This window comes from Phaeodactylum tricornutum, chromosome 30 (genome assembly GCF_000150955.2).
Source record: "Phaeodactylum tricornutum CCAP 1055/1 chromosome 30, whole genome shotgun sequence".
NCBI classification, from domain to species: Eukaryota; Bacillariophyta; class Bacillariophyceae; order Surirellales; family Neidiaceae; genus Phaeodactylum; species Phaeodactylum tricornutum.
In genome coordinates, this window is record NC_011698.1 from 265,265 (window position 1) to 288,827 (window position 23,563).

Below are 23,563 nucleotides of genomic sequence, written 5' to 3' on the forward strand. Positions count from 1 at the left end.
TCCCACGGTATCCGTATGTCCGGAGGGTCTGACAGACCTTCTTTCGTACCGACCCAAGGCAGAGCGATGACGTCTTCCGGGGCTCTCCCGTCAGTCACCGCCAGAGAGAGGGTCAAGAGGGGCATCGAGCCTCCAGCATCGATCACTGTCAATCCATCACTCACCGTCAGGGGAGCACACCAATCAATTTAGCCCTCGCTTGCCGACGTACTCCCCCATGTGACCGGCCCGACCCAATCCAACGTCCCAATAGTGCTGACGTAGACATACGTGGTACCACGTTGACACCGAATACGACTCGTTACGTCGCGGCGAGTACACCACGAAAGGGTACCCTGAACTCTACCAGAGATGACGAAGTGATACATGTCAAGTTCGGACCGTGACTGACATGACAATAAGAGATTGTGAGTGGGCTCGCCATGGTGTACGCAACCAACCCGGACCCTACGTATTTTACGTCATACTTTCACACTCCTTGTGACTGACAGTGTCACTTACAACCCAAGTCTGACAATCACCACAGACTGCCCACAAACAGAACGTGACCCGTGTCCATTGCCGATTCCACCCCCAACCCCGCCTCCGTGCCAACGCCATTGGCGGTTCCATATTTGGATGTTCCGACACCTTTGTTGTCACTACTAACAGTCGCTGTCCGTTTAAAACGTTTCACTGTCGGTATCAACTACGCCCATTGCCGTACCCAGAATGACGTGTTGGGCGACGCCGACGACTAGAAGAATACCTAGGCGAACACCATCCGGATCGGTTTCCGCTCGTTGGCTCTTTCTGGTCGCACTCTTCGCCCTCCCTTTGCCTACCGTCGCTTTACTGATCGTACCACCACCACTCATGGGAATAGCTGCCTTGCTCTTTCCCGTTCGTCGCACTCGCATTGCAGGCGTCAGTCAAGCCCAAGGGACCAACGCGATCAAAGTCGAAATTGCGGACGCCAGCGATTTCTTCGTCGACGCCTTTTGGACCGCCAAAGTCGGCGGCGGAGCCGCACAACTCTCCAAAAATCAACAATCTCAGCTACGACAATCCCAAACCGCCGAATTCACCCGTCGGTACGGCAGCAAACGACGAGCTTCCGAACTCTTTGTGTGTCGGGACGGACAAAACGCAATCGTCGCCTGCGTCGGGGTCGAAATGGGAAAGATACCCGACGGATACTTGCAGGGACCGACCCTTACCAAGGCCCCACTCATGAGCAATTTGGCCGTGTCCCGGTCCTACCGACGGCGCGGTCTCGCCGAACAACTGGTCCGCGTCGTGGAACAACACGTACAGGACGCCTACGGAGCCGACGAGTGCTTCCTCTACGTCGAACAACGCAACCGAGGAGCCGTCAAACTCTACCAAAAACTCGGCTATCGACAAGTCTGGGTGGACGATAATGCCCAAACCCTACTGCCGACGGCACGGGGCGACTTGCAGTCGGCGTCGACCACTATCGTCTGCATGAAGAAAAACGTGGTTCGCGGGAACGGCATCTTTTCGGGATTGTTTGGATAGAGACTTTCCGAAAATTGTACTAGAGTTGCAGCAACCTGGAAACTCTTGCACCCCCGCGCTCCGGTTTGGATAGTCGGATCAACCGGATCGAACGCTTTCGCTACAGTTCGTCACACTACTTTTACAATAATACGTACTGAGTACTAATTAATATAAGATACAATGGCAGAAGTTGCGGATGATTTTATTGCGATTACCCCTCTTCCAAATTTGGCCTCGTAAAAAAATCAGACAGAACTCGGTTTGTGTACGCCACGGCTTGCGGGTTTGACGGCGTCCACAGGGACCCCCAGGACGTTTGCGGCACGGTTTGGTGCGCAAAGCACGACGATGCCGGTACTTCTCCGTCGACCGCGGGGTGCATCTTTTGCAGAATGAAAAAGCCCGGGGAGCAAGCACCAATTTCCAAACTTTGCAAGTGGCGTTGCCAAATGGCAAATTCTTCCGCATTGTCGGCCCGTCGCTCGGCATACAGGTCGGCAGTAATGGGATATTCGTTCGTCAAGAGGAGTCCACGAGCCCTGGTACTACTACAAGTGGTAGCGATACTCGTGGTAGATGACGCGACTACGCTGGAGAGGTCATGCTTAGGATCGTGCTGATTGTTGTTCCACCAAGACTCTATGCGAGACAGGAGCTCGTCAGCAGGACGGTCCAGTGCATCGTGCTGGGGGAGTAAATCAAAATTGGAATCCAGCAAGACCTCGGGAGAGGACGGTACTCCCGGCTCGTTCGCTGATTCTTCGCTACCCCTACTACTGACACTGCAAGGTGCCACGTAAGCAGCCTCAACACTTTTCAAGAAAAACTCGGACACAATGGCGAGAAAGCCGGTGTTGGAGAGCAAGGAGGAACTCAGTTGCACGATACTAGCGAGCACGGCCTCGCCGGAGGGACCTCCCGCAGAAAACAGACCGTGCCGTGCCTGTGTGATTTCTGGTGGTACGGGCAAAAAGGGTGGATTCGCCGTGATTAGATCAAATCGAGGGGAAATTCGACGGAGTACATCCAATAAAGGTTGGGCTTTGTCGTCAATGGCGAGATCATGGCTGCCTTCACTGTTAGTGTATATCCTTCCAACGTCCGAGGTCAAATCACCCAACACACATTGCACCTTAGTATCCAAGTCGTTCAAAATAGCATTGAGCCTTGTCATTTGCAGCGCACGGGGGTTGAGATCAACGCATACCGCTTGATTCGCCTTTTCCATTGTCAAGGCAGCCAAGGCTTGCACTCCCGACCCCGTGCAGAGGTCTAGCAAGCTCCCACAGGAGGGAATACGAGAACTTTGTAGCCAATGCTGTACTAGTGCCAAACTATCGGGTCCGATATACATGACGGCGTTGCTGACGTCCGAGCAGGTACCGACCTTCGTGGTCGAGAGAACGCGCGGGTGCCAATCTGTGACAATATATAAGGTTCGGTCGCTCTGCAAGTCGATGGGAAAGATTTGAGCGTACGGAACCAGTAAGTTGCTATCTATTTCACAAGGAGCAATCAGATGCAAGTCTTGCAGTATCTGGACACCCTCGGGAGTCAGAGCAAGTGCGAGTGCTTCCCGTGGAACCGCCAATCCCAAGAGAAAGAGAGTAGCCAGACTCTTGATGGGCAATACATTGGCATCGTTGGTACCACAATCCAACGACGGTACAGTTGTAACACCGGCCGATGACGGTGTCAAATAGATGGGACAAGAAGCGTGAAAGAGTTTATGATCGGAGCTTGTGATACCAAAGAGAGACGCGATCGCCCGCGCTGTAAATCGCGAACGGTACAGTAGCGATCGTAGCGCGAAAAGTTTGTCAGCATCAGGCACGCGGCACAGATTTTCATGGTGCACTCCGGAAACGGAACAGGCAGCTATACGGGAGGCTGCCGTGCGGTCCGAAGGATTGTATTCTCGCACTATAGATTGGTAGAGTGGCACGGCGGCGGCGTGACCCTCGGTTGTTCGTACGTGCCGAGCTTGTCGGTAGAGATGCTCGAGACTCGATGCCTCCACTGCCGCCGCCTGGCAGTATTGAGCAGACAATAGCGCGGCGCCCACCAAGCAAAATCGACATACGCTCGTGACGATGGCTTTCTCCAGCATACTTCTAGCTAGCACGGCCTCCCCTTGTTCTTGAGTCGACTTCATTGTCGTACCTTACAATTAGTGTGTACTGATATACCGGTATGCTTGGGAAAAACGGCGGAAATGTGCTACTAAGGTTCAGGCTAGTTTGAATGTCGAGTTAATTTCTTACCCCATTTGGTGTTCCACATTTAACTGTGAATCAAAATAAAATTGTCTAATAGTGACATCGACTTGAAAGTTGGCCCTCATTTTTTGGCCTGATCGAAATATGCCAACAAAGCGGAGTATTCCGCCACAGCCACTCGTGTTCGAGGTCCCTCTGAGACCTTCAACAAGTGATGGAGCTCTCAAATTGTGCAACAGCATGCTAGTCAAGGTAGGAACGGACGTAGCAATCCGTCATAACATCTGCCTCACAATTTACTTCCGCATATTAAGTCTAACCGAAAAATACAGTAGGATTTCGCTTTCTAAGGTGACCACGGGAGTCGACGCACGTAGACAACGGGGAAAGGTGCTTGAACACTTTCATTGAAATGAGCGAGATTGACGAGTCGTTTCTCGTCAATTGATGATATTTAGAAGTGCAATCTGTATGCATACACGGGCCTGATGTGAACGCCGCCTTGTTCTCTTCGTGATGAGCGACCAACGACTTCAATTCCTGCACCGGTCTTTTGGTCTGGAGTACAGACCTCGTATAGTGCCAAAGCAGTGCAAACGTCTTGATTACCACCCAGAGGCAATATTTTGGAAAATTTGGGTCTCTTCATATAACGCAGCTCCTTCCGCACCGCCGACAGCTTTCAAACAAGCACATGGAGTACTTTTCACCAAACTGAGGAGTAAAAGGAAATAGAGAGTGCTATGGCGATCGCCCACAGCCCGCTGCCGCTCGTAGCCTTGACGAATCAAAGTCGGATTGCTTGGTGATATTTTCTGGCACAGTTTTCCATCCATTGGCCTTGGGAATCCAGAACGGCGCGTACAGTACGGTGCCATGCTTGTTCAAAATAGCTGGAACGAACGAGAACGAACTCCTAGAAAGTATGATAGTGTCCGCCGTCATCATTTCTCGCCACGTATCCGCCATACTCGTGTTGACAAAAACGTTATATTTTTGAAAATCGCCCAAGCTCTCGTACGATTTTAGCTGGGAGTATATCGTGACGTTGCTATTCGTAGGAACGAATGTATCAATCACTGCTTGGTAGTATGCGTTCGTCAAGTAGCGAAATTTGATAGACGCCCCGCCCCGAGTGCACGGATCAACGTCCCCCCTGCGTATGTGTACCGCTGTCTGATGTGAAGCGGATGCTATTCTCTCCGGGTAGTTCACTCTCGATCTGATGTATGCCAACCATTTTGAAGACCATCGCTGAGAACCGTTGTGAGTATAGATGGATGAATCCAATATATCTGTAAAGTTTGCGGGGCAGGCAAACTTGAGTTCCTCTGCGAGACCTAGACCAATGAGTAGGTGCTGATGCGTCTCAACGCGCTGGTAGCGATTATCCTCTGGGTTTGTCCAACAAGCACCGAGGTATGTCATGTTGTTGTGAAATGCATAGGAATGCGCATACATCATGTCTAGAATCGCCGACCCGGATCTGTCGGTTCGTGCTTTCGAATAGATGCCTTTAAGTTGGTTTCCTTCCGAGTTACCTCTCATGTTTTGGTGGACTCCCTTCACATCGCTTCCGAGGGAATCGGCCTTGAGCGCCAGTGCTGACGAAGAATTTCTTTTGGAAAGGCTGGTTACGGAAAGGACCGGATTTGCATTTTTCACGTAGAACTGTCCCAATAATGTCAAAAGCAAAAAGAACATCAAGATTCCCCCGGTGACTCGCAGCGATCTCAATGATCGCGTCCCTATGATTGGCATGGAGTCCGTGTCTTCGGTCGGTCCAAATTTGGAAGGCTGGAGTCTCGTTTCTATGGTTCTTGCGATTGTGTGCGCGAGAGGAAACGTGCAGATCTCTCTTATGGTGTGCGTTACTTGTTTTGGAGCTCGATAGGGATCCTCGTGAAAACAGCCGTTTTAAGAAAATTTTGTTCTTGTGAATGTCTGTTGCGTCTTCTAAACCCTCAAGAATGCAATGATCACGGTAATAATTGTAAACTGGAGCGTCACATATCAAAATAAATCGTCTCGGAAGTTCATATCATTTGATACGTCGCAATGCGTTAAGCATTCGTCGCCTTTATGAGCAAACACGAGTGAGTATATGCTCGAGCTCTTGGACGGCGAAAGGCAAAAGAACTGGAGAGAACTCGTACGGGCATCACACCACCAATTTACATTTAAGAGATTGTCCAAGATGTTTTGTCACTCGTTCTGTGTCAGATTTTGGAAGTAGCTTACAGTTACATTGGTTACAGCTACCACGGATCTGGGGCATTCAATTTGACAATCTATCCGGAATGGGATTCTATTTTACAAGACATGACGTTTTATCTATTCACGCTCTCGCATTCACAGTCAATAGACGCGTGCTTTCCAGAAATTCTTGCTTGTGCCGATACTGCTTACGAAACGACTCGGGTGGTACCTGGCCTTCACGCCGATCGACTCTGGCCTGAAGTTTCTGTACGGCACTCAAGCCGTCCCTGTCCAGTACCGTCATATAAACATCCTCTATAACGGAACGCATTTCCCCAATTACCGGCAAATCACTCGGTTCCTCTCCAAACGGATCGTCAAGCTCACAGCTGACCAAGTCTAACCCCATGAATCCGTACGTGGCGATGAAGACGATCAAAACGTTTTGGAGCATTGTATCGAAAACTTTCACCAATGCGAACGACATGGTGTATACGTAAAAGAACAAGAATGTGTGCTCCATTTGAATCAAAGGGAATGGAAAGGGTGTAGTCAGGTATTTTCGAAGGCTGAAAGGACGACATATTCGTGAGCTCTAGCAAAAACATACTGAAACGGTATGCTCTGTTTTCACTTACCCATAGTAACCCGTCATAAAGTTGGTGACACAGTCCAAGATTTGTTTTTCTCGGTAGGAGTCAAGCGTGCTCTCGAACACCAAGTTCTTGTGGGACATGATAACACTACGAAGTTTGTAGGCCATGCGAATCGGTACCCGCAGGTTTTGGTCTGAATCTGTGTGGTAGCCGTGTGTCCACTGGCGTTCTGCGTGTATTGTGGACGACATTGATTGACTGGAAGCAGATGAGGTGGCTGATCCATACAATAGCGGATTTTCTAAGTTCTGAAGCAAAAAGGAACGCTCTTCGCTGTTGAGCTCGGGCACCTCCCAAGCATTCATGCCGTCTGAATTGGCGCGTGTCAGCATGGCAGAAGTGACTCGCAACAACACAATTGAATAGTAGGCTACTTCGTGCCGCCACACGGCTTCGCTGGAAGCGTTGTCACCACTGTCGTTATTATTGTTCTTGTTGTTGTCATAGCCATCTCCCGTCAATATACAGGCCATCTGGACTGTTTCTCGAGTACTCGCGAAGAGTGCATCGAGATATTCACGAAACTCAAAGTAAACGTCAAAGGTCTTGGAACAGCGCGAGACGACTAGAAAACCCACAATCAAACCCATGAATTCGTGGCCATACTCCGAAACAGTAAGGTCAATGTGACGGTACTCGAGCAGATAGCGTACTAGAATTGTTAGGCCGACGTTCACGATGCAATGTGGTAGCACTCGTTTCCAAATCGATCCATGAATTTGAAAGAGTATTTCCCAGTGATTGGCGCTATTGTATTGCACCGTACGACTGTATCCATGGTCTGGGCGTGTCATACCGATCGTTGGCCTATCCGTTCCTATGAGACGAATAGGGTGTGGGGAGGGGACCGCATCCAATGTGCTCGACTTGACACCATGTGCCAAAAAGTATGAGGGCTGCCGTGAAGTATAGTTCGTGAACCGACCACCATCAGACTGACACTCCCGGACGGTAAATTGCCCCCGGGAATGAAAGATACGCTGCTTGCCGCGGTATTTACGTCTGTACGTCGTCATCATTGAGTGAGTCACAGTGAAGAAAGTGATGAGAGTCTCTACATAGTACAAAATTGAAGCGGAACGACACGGTAAGAAAACAGCGGCCTTCCACTCCTGGAACTCCAAAAAGAGACATGAAGTTTTTCTCCATCCGGCTTCATTTCGTCAGCCAATCCATTGAACGCTCGTTACCTCAATTCTGTCGTCACTACCATATACGATTCCGATTTCGTTCACCCATAACAGGTGCAATTGTTTTTCACTCGGCACCGTTTGTCTCGACCGCAATGTCTCCAGCAAACGAGAAAAAAGTGTCCATGGATGCACTCGCCAAACTAGCACAATCTCTCCAAAAGGAGATTGCCGATGCGGAGCCATCGCTCGAACGATGCCAAGATTTAATTTCTGCAACGGAAAAGGAAGGATCAGCCGAAATTATAACTATTGAAGCGTTGGATCGAACGAAACTCGGCAAGATTGTTACCAAGGCGGTCAAACACTTCCGTCGCGTGAAACGGCACGGAAAGCAAGCAGACTGGCAGTCGCTGCAGTCGCGGGGCGAAACGTTACTCGAGCAGTGGAAGCAAGCAGTGGCAAAAGAGGAGAGCCAAGGCGAAGAAACTCCCAAAGCGACGGGCGAAGCAGACGATGTCGCGTTGGATGGCAGTACGGGATTGCCAACTTCGCAATCGGCATACCGAGCTCGATTAACGAAGCAAAAGAAAGAACTCTACAAAGATCCTCCAGAATTGCCTCCTCCACCGGTCAAGATTGAATCGGAGTATTGCGGCCTACCAAAGCGTGACTCCAAGACTGCTTCTTTAACGTTCGAATGTGGTAAAACGAGCAAGCATTTAGGGTCGTGGCTCCAAGACTTTCATCCCAATCGCACTCCGGAAGAAATTCTGCGGGCTGGCGCCTTTGGGGGTACCTACTTTCGATCCATCGCCTCCGCCGTAACGAATCAAACGTATTCATCGAATCAAGTATTAAAGGATACGGTCCCGGATGAATGGATCGCAGGGCTAGACCGTAAGAGTATGCTGACGTCCGCGACATATCGGCAGAACGTGAATAAATACGGTTCCAAATGTGGTGGATCACTGGGAATGTGGGAAAGTAGTGGTTGGATTACAGATGTTGACCCGTACGGCTGGTTTCAATGGTACTGTCGCTTTTACCAAGGCCGACGTAGCTCTGACGACCAAAGACAAATTTCACGATGGTTAAAGAACACGGGTCCGAAAGGTCGCTTTCGCTCGCAGCTGTGCAACAAGATTTTAGCCGCCAATACCCGTCACGATGACACCAGTATTAGTCCAGTGATTCGTCAGAATTTGTTACACTGGGGATTGGAGATTACGCCCGAAATACTGGAGGCGCACCGCAAACGGACCGGCAAGTAAACGGGAAGAAGCGAGGTCGAGGTTGGACCAAGACACTGAATCCGGTGCAGCCAAAGAGCCTGTATGTAGAATACCGACCTAACAAGTTGTCGTTTTACTTTGAATTCTTTATGCTCCCGTATCCAACTCATCCGTTTGTCCCCAAGAGGTGTGACATAGCGACAACAAAGGATACATTACAAACGGGGTAAGACAGACCGGACCGCAAGGACGTAAGCCTACGTCGTGTCGCATCGGACTCCGGGTCAATACCTTGCGTAGGCAACAAGTTCATTCTGGAATAGGAGCGCTCCTTCTCTATCTAGTCATCCGATCCGAACACAATCACAGCAACGTCGAATATAGGTAGCATTACCGGCCCGGAAGGAAGAACCTATGTTCTGATCGCTAGTTTCGTCCGCGACGAACAGTAAAGAAATCTAACTCACTGTCAATAGCTGTAGAGAGAGGACTGCTTGCCTAGCTAGAGGTCTGTCGTCGCCAATGAGATGGGGTCGGAAATTCTGCCACGTCAGTCGTTCGGCCGACCGCACTGTTGACGGAACGGTTTGTATGTGACCTCGATCATATCCAATGAGCCAGTCGGCACGCGTTAAAGTCAAAACCAGGTTGATTTAACTTCTGCGTTGGCGCGACTGAATAATTAAGTTACAAGACAAATGACCGGGTCGAAGTTCAACTACAAACTGTACCTGCCCAAACAAACGGGGAACGAGGGCCAGGACTCGGATCCGGCAGAACCCAAACAAGCTGTCCGCGTTTGCGGTTTGAGTGTACCTAACCTCCTTTGCTCAATTCTCTTGCCTTCCCCATCCGCACTCCTTGTTGTTTTCTTCTTTGCGTGTTGGGTGACTGAGAACAACAACCAAGAACTCTTGCTGCGTAGAAGCTGCTGACAGTGCATACGCTTTTGTACGAGCAAGAGAGATAGAAAGCTAGAAAGGAAAAAAAATCGTGTCTTTACTCTAGAGAATTCTTCTCCTACGCTGCGTCGACCAAAAGCGTTCCGGTCCCATCCTTTCCTTCCACGAGACCGTTCCTGTGTCCTGGACGAAAGTCGGCTTGTAAGCCCAGCGGTAAGGGGACTCTCTCTCTACCGCAATTGTACACTTTCATCAACCGGAGGAAAGATTTGCACAATTGCGACCAACTTTCGTTGTGAGATTTGGCAGTCGCGAGTTTCGCTCCTCTGACGTTCCCTTAACGTCGGCTCGTATTTACGCTACGCTACACACCCCGCCGTGCCCTCCTTTCTAGTTCCCGGACTCAGCCGAGACGTCTTCCGAAAAAGTGTGCGTTTTGTTCACGCCCTGCCCCGCAAAAAATCGTGGTAGAAGCAAACGGTACCAATGAGTTACATATTGGCGCTCGGTGCCGACAAAATCCGCCATCACATGGTGGAAAAGCGGCATCAGAAAGAAGCGGCAGCTTCTGGTACGGCCGACAAAGACCTAGCCTGGTGTCACGAAGACTTGATCAACCGACTCAAACGCAACGAAATGGAAACATTGAGTCTCGGTTGGAAGGATTCCGATTTCAGTTACCATCGCAGTGCTCGTAAAGTTACGGCATTGGAGAAGGCTCTGTTGGTGAATACCTCCGTCCGTCACGTTTCTTTGGGATGGCGTGTGCACCATAAACGTCGAGAGATACTGGTGCGCATTCTCAAGGCCCTCTCTTCGAAATCGCACAACGGAAAACTTCTCTCGTTACAGTTAGTCTTGGATGATTGGATCCCCGAAGCGACTCTCAAGAATCTTTTGTCCTCCCAACGTCATTTGGTCACCATCGAGATTGGAGCTGTGCAAGTCATGCGTCGCAATGCCGTGGGACACGTATGCTGTGCCGCGGCGGCAGCTTCACAGCGAGCCGCCACCGAAAGTGCCCGACTGTTTGTCGCCACTCACTCTTCCTCGGTCGCCCCAAGCACGACTGTAGCCTCGGTGTCTCGGAACAGTAACCTCGTCGTGCCATCCGGTGAGTATGGGCCTATCGTGTCGCAATTCTGTTGCGATCACAACGTGGCCAGTCGTATCTTTGGAAAAGTCGACGTCAACCATTACATTACGAAACTCAAGTCACTTAGTTTGGAAGATTGTAATTTGACCGACGCATCGGCCGAAGTGTTGGCTGACGCCTTGCACTTGCGTGGGGGCATTGCCAATCTCTCCTTGCGGAACAATCGACACCTGGGCAAAAGGGGATTGGCCTTGTTGTGTCAAGCTCCCGTGATGGACAAGCTCGATTTTGGTATTTGCGATTTGGATACCGACGAGACCATCGCGGTGGCACACGCCATCGCCCGACGTCCTTGGGTATTGGGCGAACTCGTTCTGGCCGGAAATTATCGCATGGACACGGACGGTCTGCTGGCACTCGTCTCGACCCAAACGTGTCGGAAACTACGGGCACTCGACGTGAGCTTTTGTGACGTGGGCGATCACCGCGCAACCGCTGTTTTGACGGCACTGCGGCAATTGAGTACCCAAACGGCGCTCCATACCTTTATCATGCAAGGCGGTCGCATAGTATGTGCGGAAGCGACGCAAGCCCTGTGTGACTTATTGTTGGAAAATACACCGCTACGGACCTTGCGCATCAATCATCCCCGCTCGCCGCAATACGTGTCCACCGCCCAACTCAACTTGATACTCACCAGCTTACGCGAAAACTACGAGCTCGAACATTTGGACGTGGATATTCGGGTAGAAACAGTCTCGGACATTGACATTCAACGCGAGATGGACATATATTTTCGACTCAACAAAGCCGGGCGTCGGATTTTGCGACCTAACGAGTTTGTGGCAAGCTTACCGCCCCGCGCGGGCTCGAATAAAACATCCCATAAGCCGGATTGGTACACGGTGGTGGCCAATGCCGGGACGGATTTGAATGTTGTGTACTGGATAGTCCGGCAGAGTGCCGATTATTTTGCGTCGTGGCAGTAGACCACCCTAGTGTGTTGTCACTGCTCATTGTAAGCCAGAAATTGTCTGTTGCCAAACTGGAGAGGAAAAGTTACTTGGCAATGTATGTACTAAGTCACACCGAGATGAGTCTATGTTTTATGAGCTTTTATTGTTTAGTCTCGTTGGAATCTTCTCGAAAACGAGTACCAACTGTGAACAAAGCACTTGCATCCTCGGTTTAGTTCTATGTTACCTAACTCGAGCGGATATTGTTATGCCCTTTTTGCGTTCATTTTCCGTGTAAATTTCGCGTGAGGCAATCCGGTTCCCAACAACATGATTGCCAATTTCAATGATGCGCTAGCCTACTTTATTTGTAGGCCTTGTAGATCAGTCTACACCAATGGGTGTACAGGAACGGAATTGTGGACTGTAATATCCAGAGTATGCGAAGTGCCTTGGCAATGGAGCATAGTGGGGACGAGGGCAATCTAGACATAGACGTAAACGATGACGACGGCGTGGATGGCGACAGCCCGGACAATGGTAGTGACAAAGATTCTGACGCGTCGACGTGGGAAGACGATACGGCCAGCGGGTATGAGAATGAGGAAGAAGAAACAGACGAGTATGAAGCCACAAGCAAGTCTTCGCGAAGTCAAAAGCGACGCCAAGGCCGTGATACCACATTTCTTCCTCGAAATCGTGTCCCCCTACTTCTGCAACAGCATTGGATCGCTAGAGTCGTTGCGATTGCAGCTACTGTGCTTACTTATCCGTCGATTTCTGGCAGTACCTCTCCAGGTGGTATTTCTGCAATAGTGAGCAGAAGCGTTTTCACGGCATCCCCGTACGAACCATCCCTTTCGACGTCGACACGCACACAACCATTTGCACAATTACCAGAGAACTGCCAATCTCACATTTTGCCCTGGTCGAAACTTGGGGGATCATTACGATCCAATCGATCGGCGTAATGGATTGCGTGTCATGGACTTTCATGTGCCCAAGACGCTCTTACCAGCCTTGAAGCGTCATCTTGCTGCCGATTGGCTTCAGGATGATGATTACTCCCTGGTCTTGGCCGCTATGGACGATTGGATTGACCAGGTACTGCTTGATTATCCACAGGTCCAGTGCATCACCGATGTCTTGGAAAAGGAACGCATCTCCGGCAATCGTTCCAGATGCTTAGTCAAAGGATATTCCTTCTATTACCAGACACCAACTTTCGCCAGCATGTACGCCGAGGATGGGGTTGGTACGATTTCCACCGGCTTTCCGGGAGATCGCGGTACCTTCGACTCGGTCAACTCGTTTCATAACATCAAGCTACCACAGCAACACCTCAAACGCTCCAAACTCCGACCCTCCCATTTGACGTTTACCGGCTTTGCTGCCCAATTTGACAATCGCAGCCCGGAGCCGCTCTGGTTGTTTTGGGACGATGCCCACAGCAATCGTGCCACACTTATTGGCGAGATTGCACCACTCAAACGTTTGGGAACTGCCACTATCCCCGGACAAGCATTCTTCTTGACGCCGGTTCACGGCCGGTCCCATAAAGTTGTTCGATGGGTAGTCACGGCCGAAACTGCCGTTTACGTCTACGATCCATCGTCCACCCACACGCTGGAGCAACTCGACGAACAGCAAGTTAGTGCGCAGTGGAAGAATGCAGAGCAGGAGCGTTTGTACGACATGCTGCGCTTGCATGACGAATTTGCTTGCTACATTTTAAACGACACTGGCTGGCGACCTTTCCCCGTTCCTTGCCCATTCACCACTCGTGGTCTGCCAAGTTTTTTCTCGCAAACGCACTGCGTCGTTTTACCCGACACGGCTTTTTCCGAAACCAAGAACAACAACAACAAGATCCATCAAAGCGACCAACTCACCCTCAAGGTCGTGTCAGTCACACTCCGGGTTTTTGAAATTGAACGATTCCTTACACCAGACGAATGCAACGCTCGTGGAATTGGCGACGAGCAATTCGACGGACGGTGGTGGCGGATTCGGGACAAGCACAGTGTATGCTGGCAACACAGTCAGACAGCAACGAGATTTGTCCACACGGTCGTCCTCCAATACCTGGTTAGAACGATCCGCTGCCGTGAACAATTTGACTGATCGGCTGTACCGTCGCGCCGCCCATGTTTTACAAATCGACGAAAGCTTGCTGCAATCAGCCCTCCCCTTGGATGAAGACGGCAACGAACCTACGTATTCTAACTATCACTCGCTGGCAGAATCGTTGCAGATTGTCCGATATACGGAAGGCGAAGAGTACACCGCACACCACGACTTTGTCTATCCTCCAATACGTCACCGCTATCAACCAACACGATTTGCCACCTTGCTTTTTTACTTAAACGACAATTTCGAAGGGGGAAAACTGCATTTCCTCGAGCCGTCAACGCTCAATATCATGAAGGTATCACTGTCTACCCTAAGCAGGGAAAGGCGGTACTCTTTTAATAATGTACTACCTGACGGCAATGTAGACGACTTGTCTCAACACGCATCGACTCCGGTCACTCGCGGCCAAAAGGTGAGCGAAGCACGCATGATCCATGGATAGGGTGTTGCGTAGAGAGGAAATCTTCTATTTCACAATGGCTCTCACTTTCTTGGTCACTATTTTTTAGTACCTGGCAAACTTATGGATCTGGGAACCCATGATCAATTGAGAAAGCCAAAAAGAAATCGATTGACAGCCGTTGGCCCCTACCCGGAATAAATCATTGTCAGGCCTAGCTCATGACGGCGAAAATAAGGGACTTACAGTTAAAAGTGTTTCTATAGGTGTTCAGCTTTGGCATCCGAGGTATTGCTATAAATGCTATCGCCCCGGATTTGGTATGCGGTAGCCAAAGAGTTGGAGTAGTTGGTGATCGGCGTGATCTCGGAGGTAGTCTAGGTCTGCAACGGTCATATTCCGCACGCGGGCCGCCGCGTCACCGGTTTTCGTCAGAGCTTTCAGCATGTTGGTTCCACTACCGTGAGATTTGGCTGTTTTCGTCAGGTATTGAAAGTTCTGGTGTGTGGGTGCAGCACCTCCAATACAAGTGGCAATTTGCTGCAGCATGGCCTGTGGATTATAGACCAAATCTTCAAAGCGAACCCAGAGCGCGGGGTAGTCAAATTGATCCAAGTATTCGCGGTACCATTCATTCCAAAAGTGAATCAGCGAATTGTGTCTTGTTTGCCGGCTCTTATCGTACACTATTGTAACTTTGAAAATATCGGGCACACCTTTGAAGTAGGCGCGATCCACTTCGTTAGGTACTAAATTGGGACAATGACCATCTACGTGGCGCCATCGTGCACCGTACGGATGCGCACATAGCGACTGCAGCACAAAGAGTGGATCCCGAATCATAATAATGGGTAGCACGTGATCGATATTGTCGGCTTCAAAGCCACGGGCCACGTTTTGGTTGCGAACTGTGGCTGGCTGATGTTTCCCCCAGCGCACCTGCCATCGCCAGTGTGCCTTCCTCCCACTGCCTGCATCCGTGCGATTCGGAAAACGCAAATTGTTTTCCAAATGAAAGGCCAAGAGATTGGTGCCCACGTTGAAGGTCCCTGCTACGGCAACGTATCGATCTTCCAATGCCACTGTATCTCTGTACTTTTGACAGGTTTCTAGTCCTCGTACAATTACTCGGTCGCCATACAGTTGTCGCAAAGCGTCGGTAGTCGGCAAGGCCTCTAGAGATGGTAAAGAAACGGAATCAACGCCCATTTTGGCATCCTCAAAGAGCATCTGAAATAAGGGCTCGCGTCCCACCTTAAGCTGGTCCCATTTTCTCCGCCATTCATGGCTCGTGGTTGCGTTGACGGCGCCGGTCTTAATACCATCACTTTGGCGAAATGCTTGTTCAGTCACCGAGGAGGGTATCCTCTGTGGATAGCCTCGCTCCTTCCTTTGCCGGAACTTCTCAGCATGGTCGCGGACCTTGCTCCGAGCCAGAGCAAGCGAAATTGAAGCACTCGCATTCTCGCTACTATGACCTGGGCTCCCTTCGAAAGTTGCGAATGGATCGAAGAACTGGATCAAGCCAAAGAATCCACAGACGACGAGGAATACAGGATAGAGGTTGTCCTTCGGCCGCCGACGTCTACTCGGTGTGAGCGTTTGTGATGACGGTACTATTAAATTGCTCATAGTGATCAGTACTACCCTGCTTAGCAAGCGTTTGAGTTGACGAAGCTGGCCGACCTTGTCCAGCTTGATCAATTTCAACAATCCTTCGATCGATACTATCCTCACCGACCAAAATGACGAATACGTGTAATTTTGGTCATCCACAGCCTTTTGATGCATTATTCCATAAGTGAGGGGACAAGTTTTCACTTACATGAATGCAATAGTACGATGATGTCGTCAAGGTTTTTCCCTTTTAAGTAATTTACGTACACTTATTCCAGTTTACGAAACGCACGGTGGTACTCCCAAGACACAAAATCTCCGAGAACTATCTAGTAGCGCGTATCCGGACTCACAGTCAAAACACGATTTGTAGCGACTTTCCTCAAAGTATTGGTCCGCAAAAGAAGGGAGAGAAAGCTTGTGGACTAGAGAGGAAAGCGTTGACTGTGATTGTGCTATCAACCGTCAACTTAGGTAGTCCGGCGCAAACTACACCAGTAGGGCTTTTTTAAGTTTGGCGTCTACTTGTCGAGGCTATGGAGCAAACGTTCGTTTTTACAGTTAGTGACTGTGAGATCACAAAAAACCCAATAGACAGGTACTACGACATTCTGTGACGCATCCCAGTGTCCGTCTCTCACGCCCATCGACGACACACCGTCAATTCGAACAATACAAACGCAATCTGGGTCTGTTCCCGAGTCAAGAACCATAGTGCCATTCATTGAGTAGCAGTAGCCCGGGGAGAAGGACAAAGTGCGAATTACAGCGCAACATCATGGAGGAACAGTCTCGGGTACCGACGAGCTCCGAGAGACGCAGGAAAAGGGCTTCGTCAAAGAGTCTCCGTTCCAATCGGAGACAGGCTTTCCCGGATCGCGTACGCTCCGAGAGGAGCTGCCGCGATCTCTACAACAGCGACTGCGACTGCCTTTTCCGCGCTAACGTGAGATCCGTCCGACGTAACGTGCGCTCGCCAAGAGTAATCGCCGGAAAACAACGACAAATACGGAGGACACTGTTGTTGGTGTATTGTCTCTGGCTCTCTGCCGACTGTCGTGCGTTTGTTGCTGGTCCACCAGGAGCAAATCATCCTCATCCACATCAGCGTTTACATCCGCATCCGTATTTTCAGCAAATCCAGTATCTTTGCTCACGTTCAGAGACGACGAGACGCGATGCTAAAAGTAACAACCGTCCCTTTACAGATACGGACTCGTCGGCAAACCCCGACAATTCGAGAAGACCGCGTCCTCAATACTCCAACGCTCAACACCGCCCCAAACGGAGGCAAAACATCAAGTCGCATCATCGGTACAACAACCAGGCGACGGTCATTTTCAATCAACAGCTGCTCGATATATGTCGTAAGAAGAAGGAAGCTCCCGCCAGTCGGATTAAGGTCGCTGTACATGCGCAACAACTGTTGGAGGAACAAATGAATGCAGGCCTTCACTACGATGTGGTTAGTTTTAATATTGTTATGCAAGCCTGGGCCCGACAGCACTCCTGGACGGCCGCGCAAAACGCCGAAAATCTCTTGTCCAGGCTACTTTGCCATTCTACGCTCCAGGCGGATTCTTATTCGTACGCCGCCGTGCTACACGCCTACGCCAAGTCCGGTGGTCAAGTTCCTGCCGCCCAACGGGCTCAGGCCTTACTTTCCCAACTGTTGACCCAGAGCACTGCCGGTGCGGTCACTTTGACCACGGACATTTGTCACAACGCCGTGATGGACGCGTGGGCAGTCTCCGGACATCCCCAAGCCGGCGAAAAGGCCGTTCGTCTGCTACAGCAACTCGAACAGCATCCCGTGATCCAACCCACTCGCATATCCTACAATGCCTGTATTAAAGCCTACGCCAAGAGCGGTCAAGCACCACAGGCACAAGCATTACTGGAACGGATGCGGACCCTATCGGCGCTTCGAGATCCACCGAACCGCTATACTCATTTGGCACCCGACAAGGTTTCCTTGACAACCTGCATTGATGCCTGGGCTAAAGCTCCACCCAGCGCTACCGCGGCAGCTAGTGCTGAAGCGTTGCTCTCCGATATGGAAGAATGCTACCAACGCACTGGCGATACGTCGATCCGTCCCGACATCGTGTCCTACACTTCCGTCCTAGCGGCGGCCGCACGCAACGGGATGCCAAGCCACATGGCACTGGAATTACTCTCACGCATGGAGCGCTGCGCTCGCGAGAGGCCCAACGCGGCCTTTTTAAACACTTGGATTCACTTGTTGGCCAAAACAAACACCGGCGTCGAATCCCTACAGGCCGCCGAAGACATTTTAGCATATATGAAACGAGCCTATCGAAACGGGAATGATCTCGTCCAACCTTGTAAGATCACGTACACGGCGGTCATCGCCGTATTGGCACAAACAGGGACGATTCCGGCGGCCCAACGTGCGTCCGAATTGCTGGATGAATTACAAGGCTTATGGGAGGAGGCGCATTTCGATAAGGCGTACTTGCCAACCGCCAAGACTTTTGCAAGCGTATTGCGCGCATGGGCAACCAGCAACGCACCAGACTCGTGGACTAGAGCGAAATCCTTATTGGATCGGATGGATCACTTGTATGCAGCTACCAATTCAGACGAGCTGAAACCTAGCTCGATTGTTTTCGCTCAGTTATTTCAGATCTTGTCGCGAAGTCGAGACTCCCAAACTGCAGCCAGACAGGCACGGGACCTGTTGCAGCGCATGAGTGAATTGCAAAAATCCGGTAACCATCAGGACGTACAACCAGATGCTTCTACAATGGCGTATTTTTTGAACACATTAACTAAGGCGGGCGTAGACAATGTCGTCGAATTGGCAACCGTAGTGCTCAATGAAGTTGAAGATGGTTACGCGGCAGGGATGGGCCATTTGAAACCAACGAGTCTACTTTATTCGGCAGTATTGCAGGCGTACGCGAAGAGCGCTTCGAAGGAGGGTGCCGAGCTAGCCGAGGCGTTGTTGCACCGAACTCGAGAACTGTACCGGCAGGGAACATTGTACGCGAAGCCCAACGTGTTGTTCTACAATGCAGTGATTGATGCGCATGCACGATCCAATGGTGGGAGTGCTGCAGCAGAACGCGCCGAACTTTTGCTTGACGAAATGGAAACGCGGTCCCGAGCAGGAGACTTGTCGCTCCGGCCAACTACGCGAAGTTTCAATGCTGCTATTTTCGCTTGGAAAAAGAGCAGTGCCGCTGAAGCACCGCAGCGTGCCGAAGCTTTACTCAAACGCATGAATAAGAGATATGAAGCTGGCGATGAACGCTGTCGGCCGGATCGTATCACATTAAATTCGATTATTGGTGTATGGGCCAAAAGCAGACAAGAAGGAGCGGCAAAACAGGCGGAAGAATATTTAGGATTTATGGAGAGTTTGTACGAGGGCGGCGATGAAACGTTTAAAGCGGACTTGTACAGTTTCAACTCTTGCATCGATGCGTTTGCCCGACAAGGTGATGTGAAAAGAGCTACTGCGTTGTTTGATCGTATAAAGAGTAGATATGAAGACGGAGACACGTCGTTGAAACCGAATACCATTACCCTTACTTCTCTGAGAAATGCATGGAGCAACAGTCAAGATAGTGAAGACAAACAAAGGGAGCTCAATAGGATCGACAAACTACTACTGGCACAGCAAGGAGACGGTTGGCGAAGGAGATCACAAGCTGTCAACAAGGCTTCCGCAGTGGTCGACTTGGATTCCTCCGCTAGAGCCGTGAGATCCAACGAACTGGGCTTGGAAGCACTGTCGATGTTCGTATCACTACGCCGTAAGCACACCGGCAATCCTTCGTAGAAAGACAATGTCTTTCTGAAATTGAAATTCAATTCTTCACTGAGAACGTATAGGGAGTTTCTTCCTCTCCCGCACAAATTTTGCTCGGTGTTGCGTCGGCCAACTGTCGGGTGGCTACTAAACTTTCGGAATCAAAAAGAATCGCATCCTACTCACATCTTTGATGCCTTGACTGATGAGTAATCTCACCAAAACAGCGCACCCTTCCAATACATCTTTTTCAATTATATCGACGGCGTAGATTTTTTGATTGTCTTACTAGTGTAAAAGTAAACTTGTTGATTATAAATACTGTCGAAACGACAAACATAATTCTCAGCTTATACAGGGGGATCATGCGGATTTGTGACATTTTGATGGCTTACGCTTGACGTTTCTGATTCAGAATCGACAATCGTCTCTTCGACAATTTTGCCCAACTGTGGATTACGCACGTATCCATGCAAATTGTTGACAACGTTTGAGCGATCGGGCTGGATCGAAACTCCTTCGCTAGCCGAAAGACCACGATGGTCGAGCATATCCCCGCTGAACCCGGACCGCAGTTTCTTCAACGTGGCGTCGTTGATCCGAATGTCATAGGATTCACCTTTGACAATAATTTCGGCCTTGTGACCGGGAACCTTAAAGTCGAAAGTGGGCGTCCATTGCCCCGAACCTGATTTGGAAGGCGGAGCCTCTTCCTTTTCTTCCTGTACTTCGCGCTTGTCGAACAAGCCACCACCCACGACCGGCGTACTTCGCATCTTTTGTCGACGGCGCCGACTTTGTTGCTTTTTATGCTCTTGTGGAATTGGACCAGCCTTATGTTCTTCAATGACCGGCATGCCTTCCGTATCCTTTTGCATCCCCGCCAGGATTTCTTCCACCGTCTTTTCTTTCGTCGCCAATACTTGTGCTGACTGACGACGATCCAATGCTTTGGAAGCTTCCGACAAGAGGCGCTCTTCTAAATTGATCTTGGTTCTTCCGTGACGCTTTCTTTCGTGAACGCTTTCGACAATCTCCTCGACCACACCTGGGTACCAGCGCTGCACCTTGACGCGGGCCGTTTCTTTTTGATCAATTGTGTCTTCCAACGCATCGTGGATTTCTTGGATGCGAGTATTCAAGGCTTGCTGAGCCTGCCCTTTGGCAGTCTTCTCGAACTGGTCCTTGACGTACACTTCGTTGACCAAGGTTGAGTGAATGCCACGTGGATGCCAAGAACGATGATCGATAATGTCCAGTCTGGAATTGGATACAGAATCAACAATAACCAAAATGACAGTGTGAGTCAATTAGCTTTCACATTTTGCAAACACCACCAACACATGCGTTCCGTACCCGAGTTTCGCAATCGCCTTCATCATGTTGTGCATGAGTCCCCATCGTGCCTCGGACTGTGTTTGGATGCACAGAAACACGGCTCGATGGGATTTAATTTCGTCCTCCAGCCTCGCGAGGTGATCGTCGCCCATGACGACATGTTCGAGTTCGTGTTCCAAATTGTGCTGACGTTCCATTTCGGCATTGGCCAGGGCCTTGATGGCTTCTTCCGCCTTTTTATTGTAGTGGGAAATGGTAAAGCGCAGAAGAAACGGTGGAATGATGGTCGAGATGAGGACGGCGAGGACCACCGAAGCGTACAAATCCTTGTCGATCAGTCCTTTGTCCACGGCAAAGACGGCAATGACAAAGGCGAATTCCCCTTCCGCCGCCATGCTAAATCCCGTAATTAGACAGTCGCGCAGATGAATGCCGGTGAAGGATTTGGATTGAGTAAAGTTCGGTACCATAAATCCGACGGCCAATTTGCCCGTCAACGCCAGAGTAAAGACGAGTCCCTTCCAGAGGACGTGGTGTTGGAAGAGGTCCTTGATAGGTACCTGAAATCCGATACTGGCGGCAAAGAAAATGCGCATGAGCCACTGCAAGAGTCGTTTAAATTGTCGTACAAAGGTTTCGTGGAGATCGTGCGAGGTACAAAAGGCCAATCCGGCCACGAAGGCGCCCATCAAGTACGATGCCTTGGCGTAAAAGGTCGCGGGCATCAAGGCGAGTAGGATGCCAAACATGACGGCCATTTCAATTTTTCCGTGCGATTCCTGTTCAAAATGCTTGAGCACGTATTGGTTGAGGAAGGGGGGTGCCACAAAGAGGGCCAGGTAACCACCAACGACCAGAAAGAGCACGGCCGAGACAATGGGAATGAGAATACCTGCGGCGTCAATGGTTCCGGCCAAGGATTCCAGTTGGGAAAGGACGATGAGGGCAATCATGTCGTCAATCACCTAGAAAGAACCCGCAAGGTGAGTCCAACGGAATGCGGACACGAATGGCTGGTCGGTCGGTTGGTACGTACCGCGGCGGAGATGATGAGTTGTCCGACGGGTGTATTGAGAATGCCCCCGGAACGTAGAATATTGAGGGCAATGCCCAAGCTGGTGGGTCCAAAGGTGGCCCCCGCCGCAATGGCTGCCTTGATATCGTCGGTTCCGTTGACGAGAATGGCGAGTAGAATTCCGATACCAATCGGTAGCACCGATCCGACAAAGGCAATGAGAAATCCGCGGGTTCCAATCAGTTTGAGTGTGGATACGTCGATATCAATACCCGCTTCGAGTACGAGAATGACGAGTCCGACCTCACCGAGCAATACCCAGGCTTCCGGATTGGGAACGAAATCCGCCAACGGCGGTCCGAGGACGATCCCGACAATGATTTCTCCCACTAAGCCTGGCATTTTACAGTAAGTGGCGATGTGTCCCGCGAGGTAAATGCAGGTGAGAAAGACGACAAAGTCGTACAAATCTTCGTAGGCAATGTGGACTCCGAATTCGGAATGGACTTCCCCGTCGGCCTCCGTTTCGGCGAGCCAACGGTAGGCAAAGCTCGTCACCGCGGCGGGGAGACGAGACGTGGACATCTTGTTGTTGCTGTTGTTACTATTGCTGAGTAAGCACGGGGTATTGTAAAGAATTGTTCGGTTCCCTCCCCTCTATGGACGAGTGGTTGCAACGATAGAGATGGCTATCAGCAACGTCTACGTATCGATACACCAACTATGAACTACTTGGTGCCGTGATGGACACTACGTTTCTGGTGGAGGTGGTGTGTACTTTTGCGACGGTTGTTGTTATTGTTGGTACTATGTGTACTCTCGGTGAAGAGGTGAGCACACACTCGACTAGAATGGCACTATAGGAAACGAACCAACGAATACGCCTCTGGAAGAAGCTCTGGAAGCCGGTTGGTAGGTAGGTAGGAATGTACTACGGGACGGCACGGCACGATAGCGGGATTTGGCATCGCCTTCGCATTTGACTTCCTACTGGTGCACGGGAATACTTATGGTCCGGATCCTGCCTGTCCCGACAGCGTCGTGCGAGGAGTTCCGGGTTGTCTTTGTTAGACATACCTATGTAGCATACACAGAATGGAAGACTGTCCCCGAACCAATTGACGGTGTGATGTGTCCCTTCCGTGGTTGGGATGGGAAGTGCCACGTCAGGCAGGTCTCGTAGACACGTAGGGTGGTAGGGGGGAATGACCCTCCCCTCGAGAGGGTTGGGTGCCGCGAAGCGACGCGACTCGCAATCAGTCGTACAACGCACGTCGCGGACTTTCAAGGATCGGAAACTCGCAATAATACCATGACTGTAAATAGTCACGGAACCAAAAACCGTTCCTCACGAGACATGGACATTTTTGCGAATCAAAAAAG

At 50.4% G+C, this 23,563-nt stretch overlaps 10 protein-coding genes across 10 annotated transcripts; 5 read left to right on the forward strand and 5 right to left on the reverse strand.

The window, feature by feature from the left end:
* Positions 1 to 711: 711 nt before the first annotated feature.
* PHATRDRAFT_41476 (predicted protein) lies at positions 712 to 1,521 on the forward strand (the record flags this gene model as incomplete). The annotated part of the gene is made up of 1 exon (XM_002185370.1): positions 712 to 1,521. The coding sequence occupies one exon, from the start codon at positions 712 to 714 to the stop codon at positions 1,519 to 1,521; it is 810 nt and encodes a 269-aa protein (XP_002185406.1).
* Positions 1,522 to 1,714: 193 nt separating this feature from the next.
* On the reverse strand, positions 1,715 to 3,658 carry PHATRDRAFT_50510 (predicted protein; the record flags this gene model as incomplete). The annotated part of the gene is made up of 1 exon (XM_002185423.1): positions 1,715 to 3,658. One exon carries the CDS (start codon positions 3,656 to 3,658, stop codon positions 1,715 to 1,717), a length of 1,944 nt encoding a protein of 647 aa, XP_002185459.1.
* Positions 3,659 to 4,463: 805 nt separating this feature from the next.
* On the reverse strand, positions 4,464 to 5,483 carry PHATRDRAFT_41478 (predicted protein; the record flags this gene model as incomplete). Its single annotated transcript, XM_002185424.1, has 1 exon — positions 4,464 to 5,483. The coding sequence occupies one exon, from the start codon at positions 5,481 to 5,483 to the stop codon at positions 4,464 to 4,466; it is 1,020 nt and encodes a 339-aa protein (XP_002185460.1).
* A 577-nt stretch (positions 5,484 to 6,060) lies between these two features.
* PHATRDRAFT_50511 (predicted protein) lies at positions 6,061 to 7,593 on the reverse strand (the record flags this gene model as incomplete). The annotated part of the gene is made up of 2 exons (XM_002185425.1): positions 6,061 to 6,490; positions 6,560 to 7,593. The coding sequence occupies 2 exons, from the start codon at positions 7,591 to 7,593 to the stop codon at positions 6,061 to 6,063; spliced, it is 1,464 nt and encodes a 487-aa protein (XP_002185461.1).
* Positions 7,594 to 7,769: 176 nt separating this feature from the next.
* Positions 7,770 to 8,981, forward strand: PHATRDRAFT_50512 (predicted protein; the record flags this gene model as incomplete). Its single annotated transcript, XM_002185371.1, has 1 exon — positions 7,770 to 8,981. The coding sequence occupies exon 1, from the start codon at positions 7,863 to 7,865 to the stop codon at positions 8,979 to 8,981; it is 1,119 nt and encodes a 372-aa protein (XP_002185407.1). The 5' UTR covers positions 7,770 to 7,862.
* Positions 8,982 to 9,766: 785 nt separating this feature from the next.
* On the forward strand, positions 9,767 to 12,036 carry PHATRDRAFT_50513 (predicted protein). The gene has a single exon (XM_002185372.1). It carries the CDS (start codon positions 10,331 to 10,333, stop codon positions 11,927 to 11,929), a length of 1,599 nt encoding a protein of 532 aa, XP_002185408.1. The 5' UTR covers positions 9,767 to 10,330; the 3' UTR covers positions 11,930 to 12,036.
* A 33-nt stretch (positions 12,037 to 12,069) lies between these two features.
* PHATRDRAFT_50514 (predicted protein) lies at positions 12,070 to 14,572 on the forward strand (the record flags this gene model as incomplete). The annotated part of the gene is given in 6 exon segments (XM_002185373.1): positions 12,070 to 12,283; positions 12,334 to 12,711; positions 12,797 to 13,919; positions 13,939 to 14,324; positions 14,395 to 14,441; positions 14,539 to 14,572. 6 exon segments carry the CDS (start codon positions 12,227 to 12,229, stop codon positions 14,570 to 14,572), a joined length of 2,025 nt encoding a protein of 674 aa, XP_002185409.1. The 5' UTR covers positions 12,070 to 12,226.
* Positions 14,573 to 14,732: 160 nt separating this feature from the next.
* PHATRDRAFT_41483 (predicted protein) lies at positions 14,733 to 16,220 on the reverse strand (the record flags this gene model as incomplete). Its single annotated transcript, XM_002185426.1, has 1 exon — positions 14,733 to 16,220. One exon carries the CDS (start codon positions 16,218 to 16,220, stop codon positions 14,733 to 14,735), a length of 1,488 nt encoding a protein of 495 aa, XP_002185462.1.
* A 604-nt stretch (positions 16,221 to 16,824) lies between these two features.
* PHATRDRAFT_50515 (predicted protein) lies at positions 16,825 to 20,161 on the forward strand (the record flags this gene model as incomplete). The annotated part of the gene is made up of 1 exon (XM_002185374.1): positions 16,825 to 20,161. One exon carries the CDS (start codon positions 16,825 to 16,827, stop codon positions 19,855 to 19,857), a length of 3,033 nt encoding a protein of 1,010 aa, XP_002185410.1. The 3' UTR covers positions 19,858 to 20,161.
* Positions 20,121 to 23,063, reverse strand: PHATRDRAFT_50516 (predicted protein). Its single transcript, XM_002185427.1, has 3 exons — positions 22,202 to 23,063; positions 21,184 to 22,130; positions 20,121 to 21,087 (listed from the first exon to the last, which is right to left on the reverse strand). Exons 1-3 carry the CDS (start codon positions 22,763 to 22,765, stop codon positions 20,178 to 20,180), a joined length of 2,421 nt encoding a protein of 806 aa, XP_002185463.1. The 5' UTR covers positions 22,766 to 23,063; the 3' UTR covers positions 20,121 to 20,177.
* Between the last annotated feature and the right edge of the window lie 500 nt (positions 23,064 to 23,563).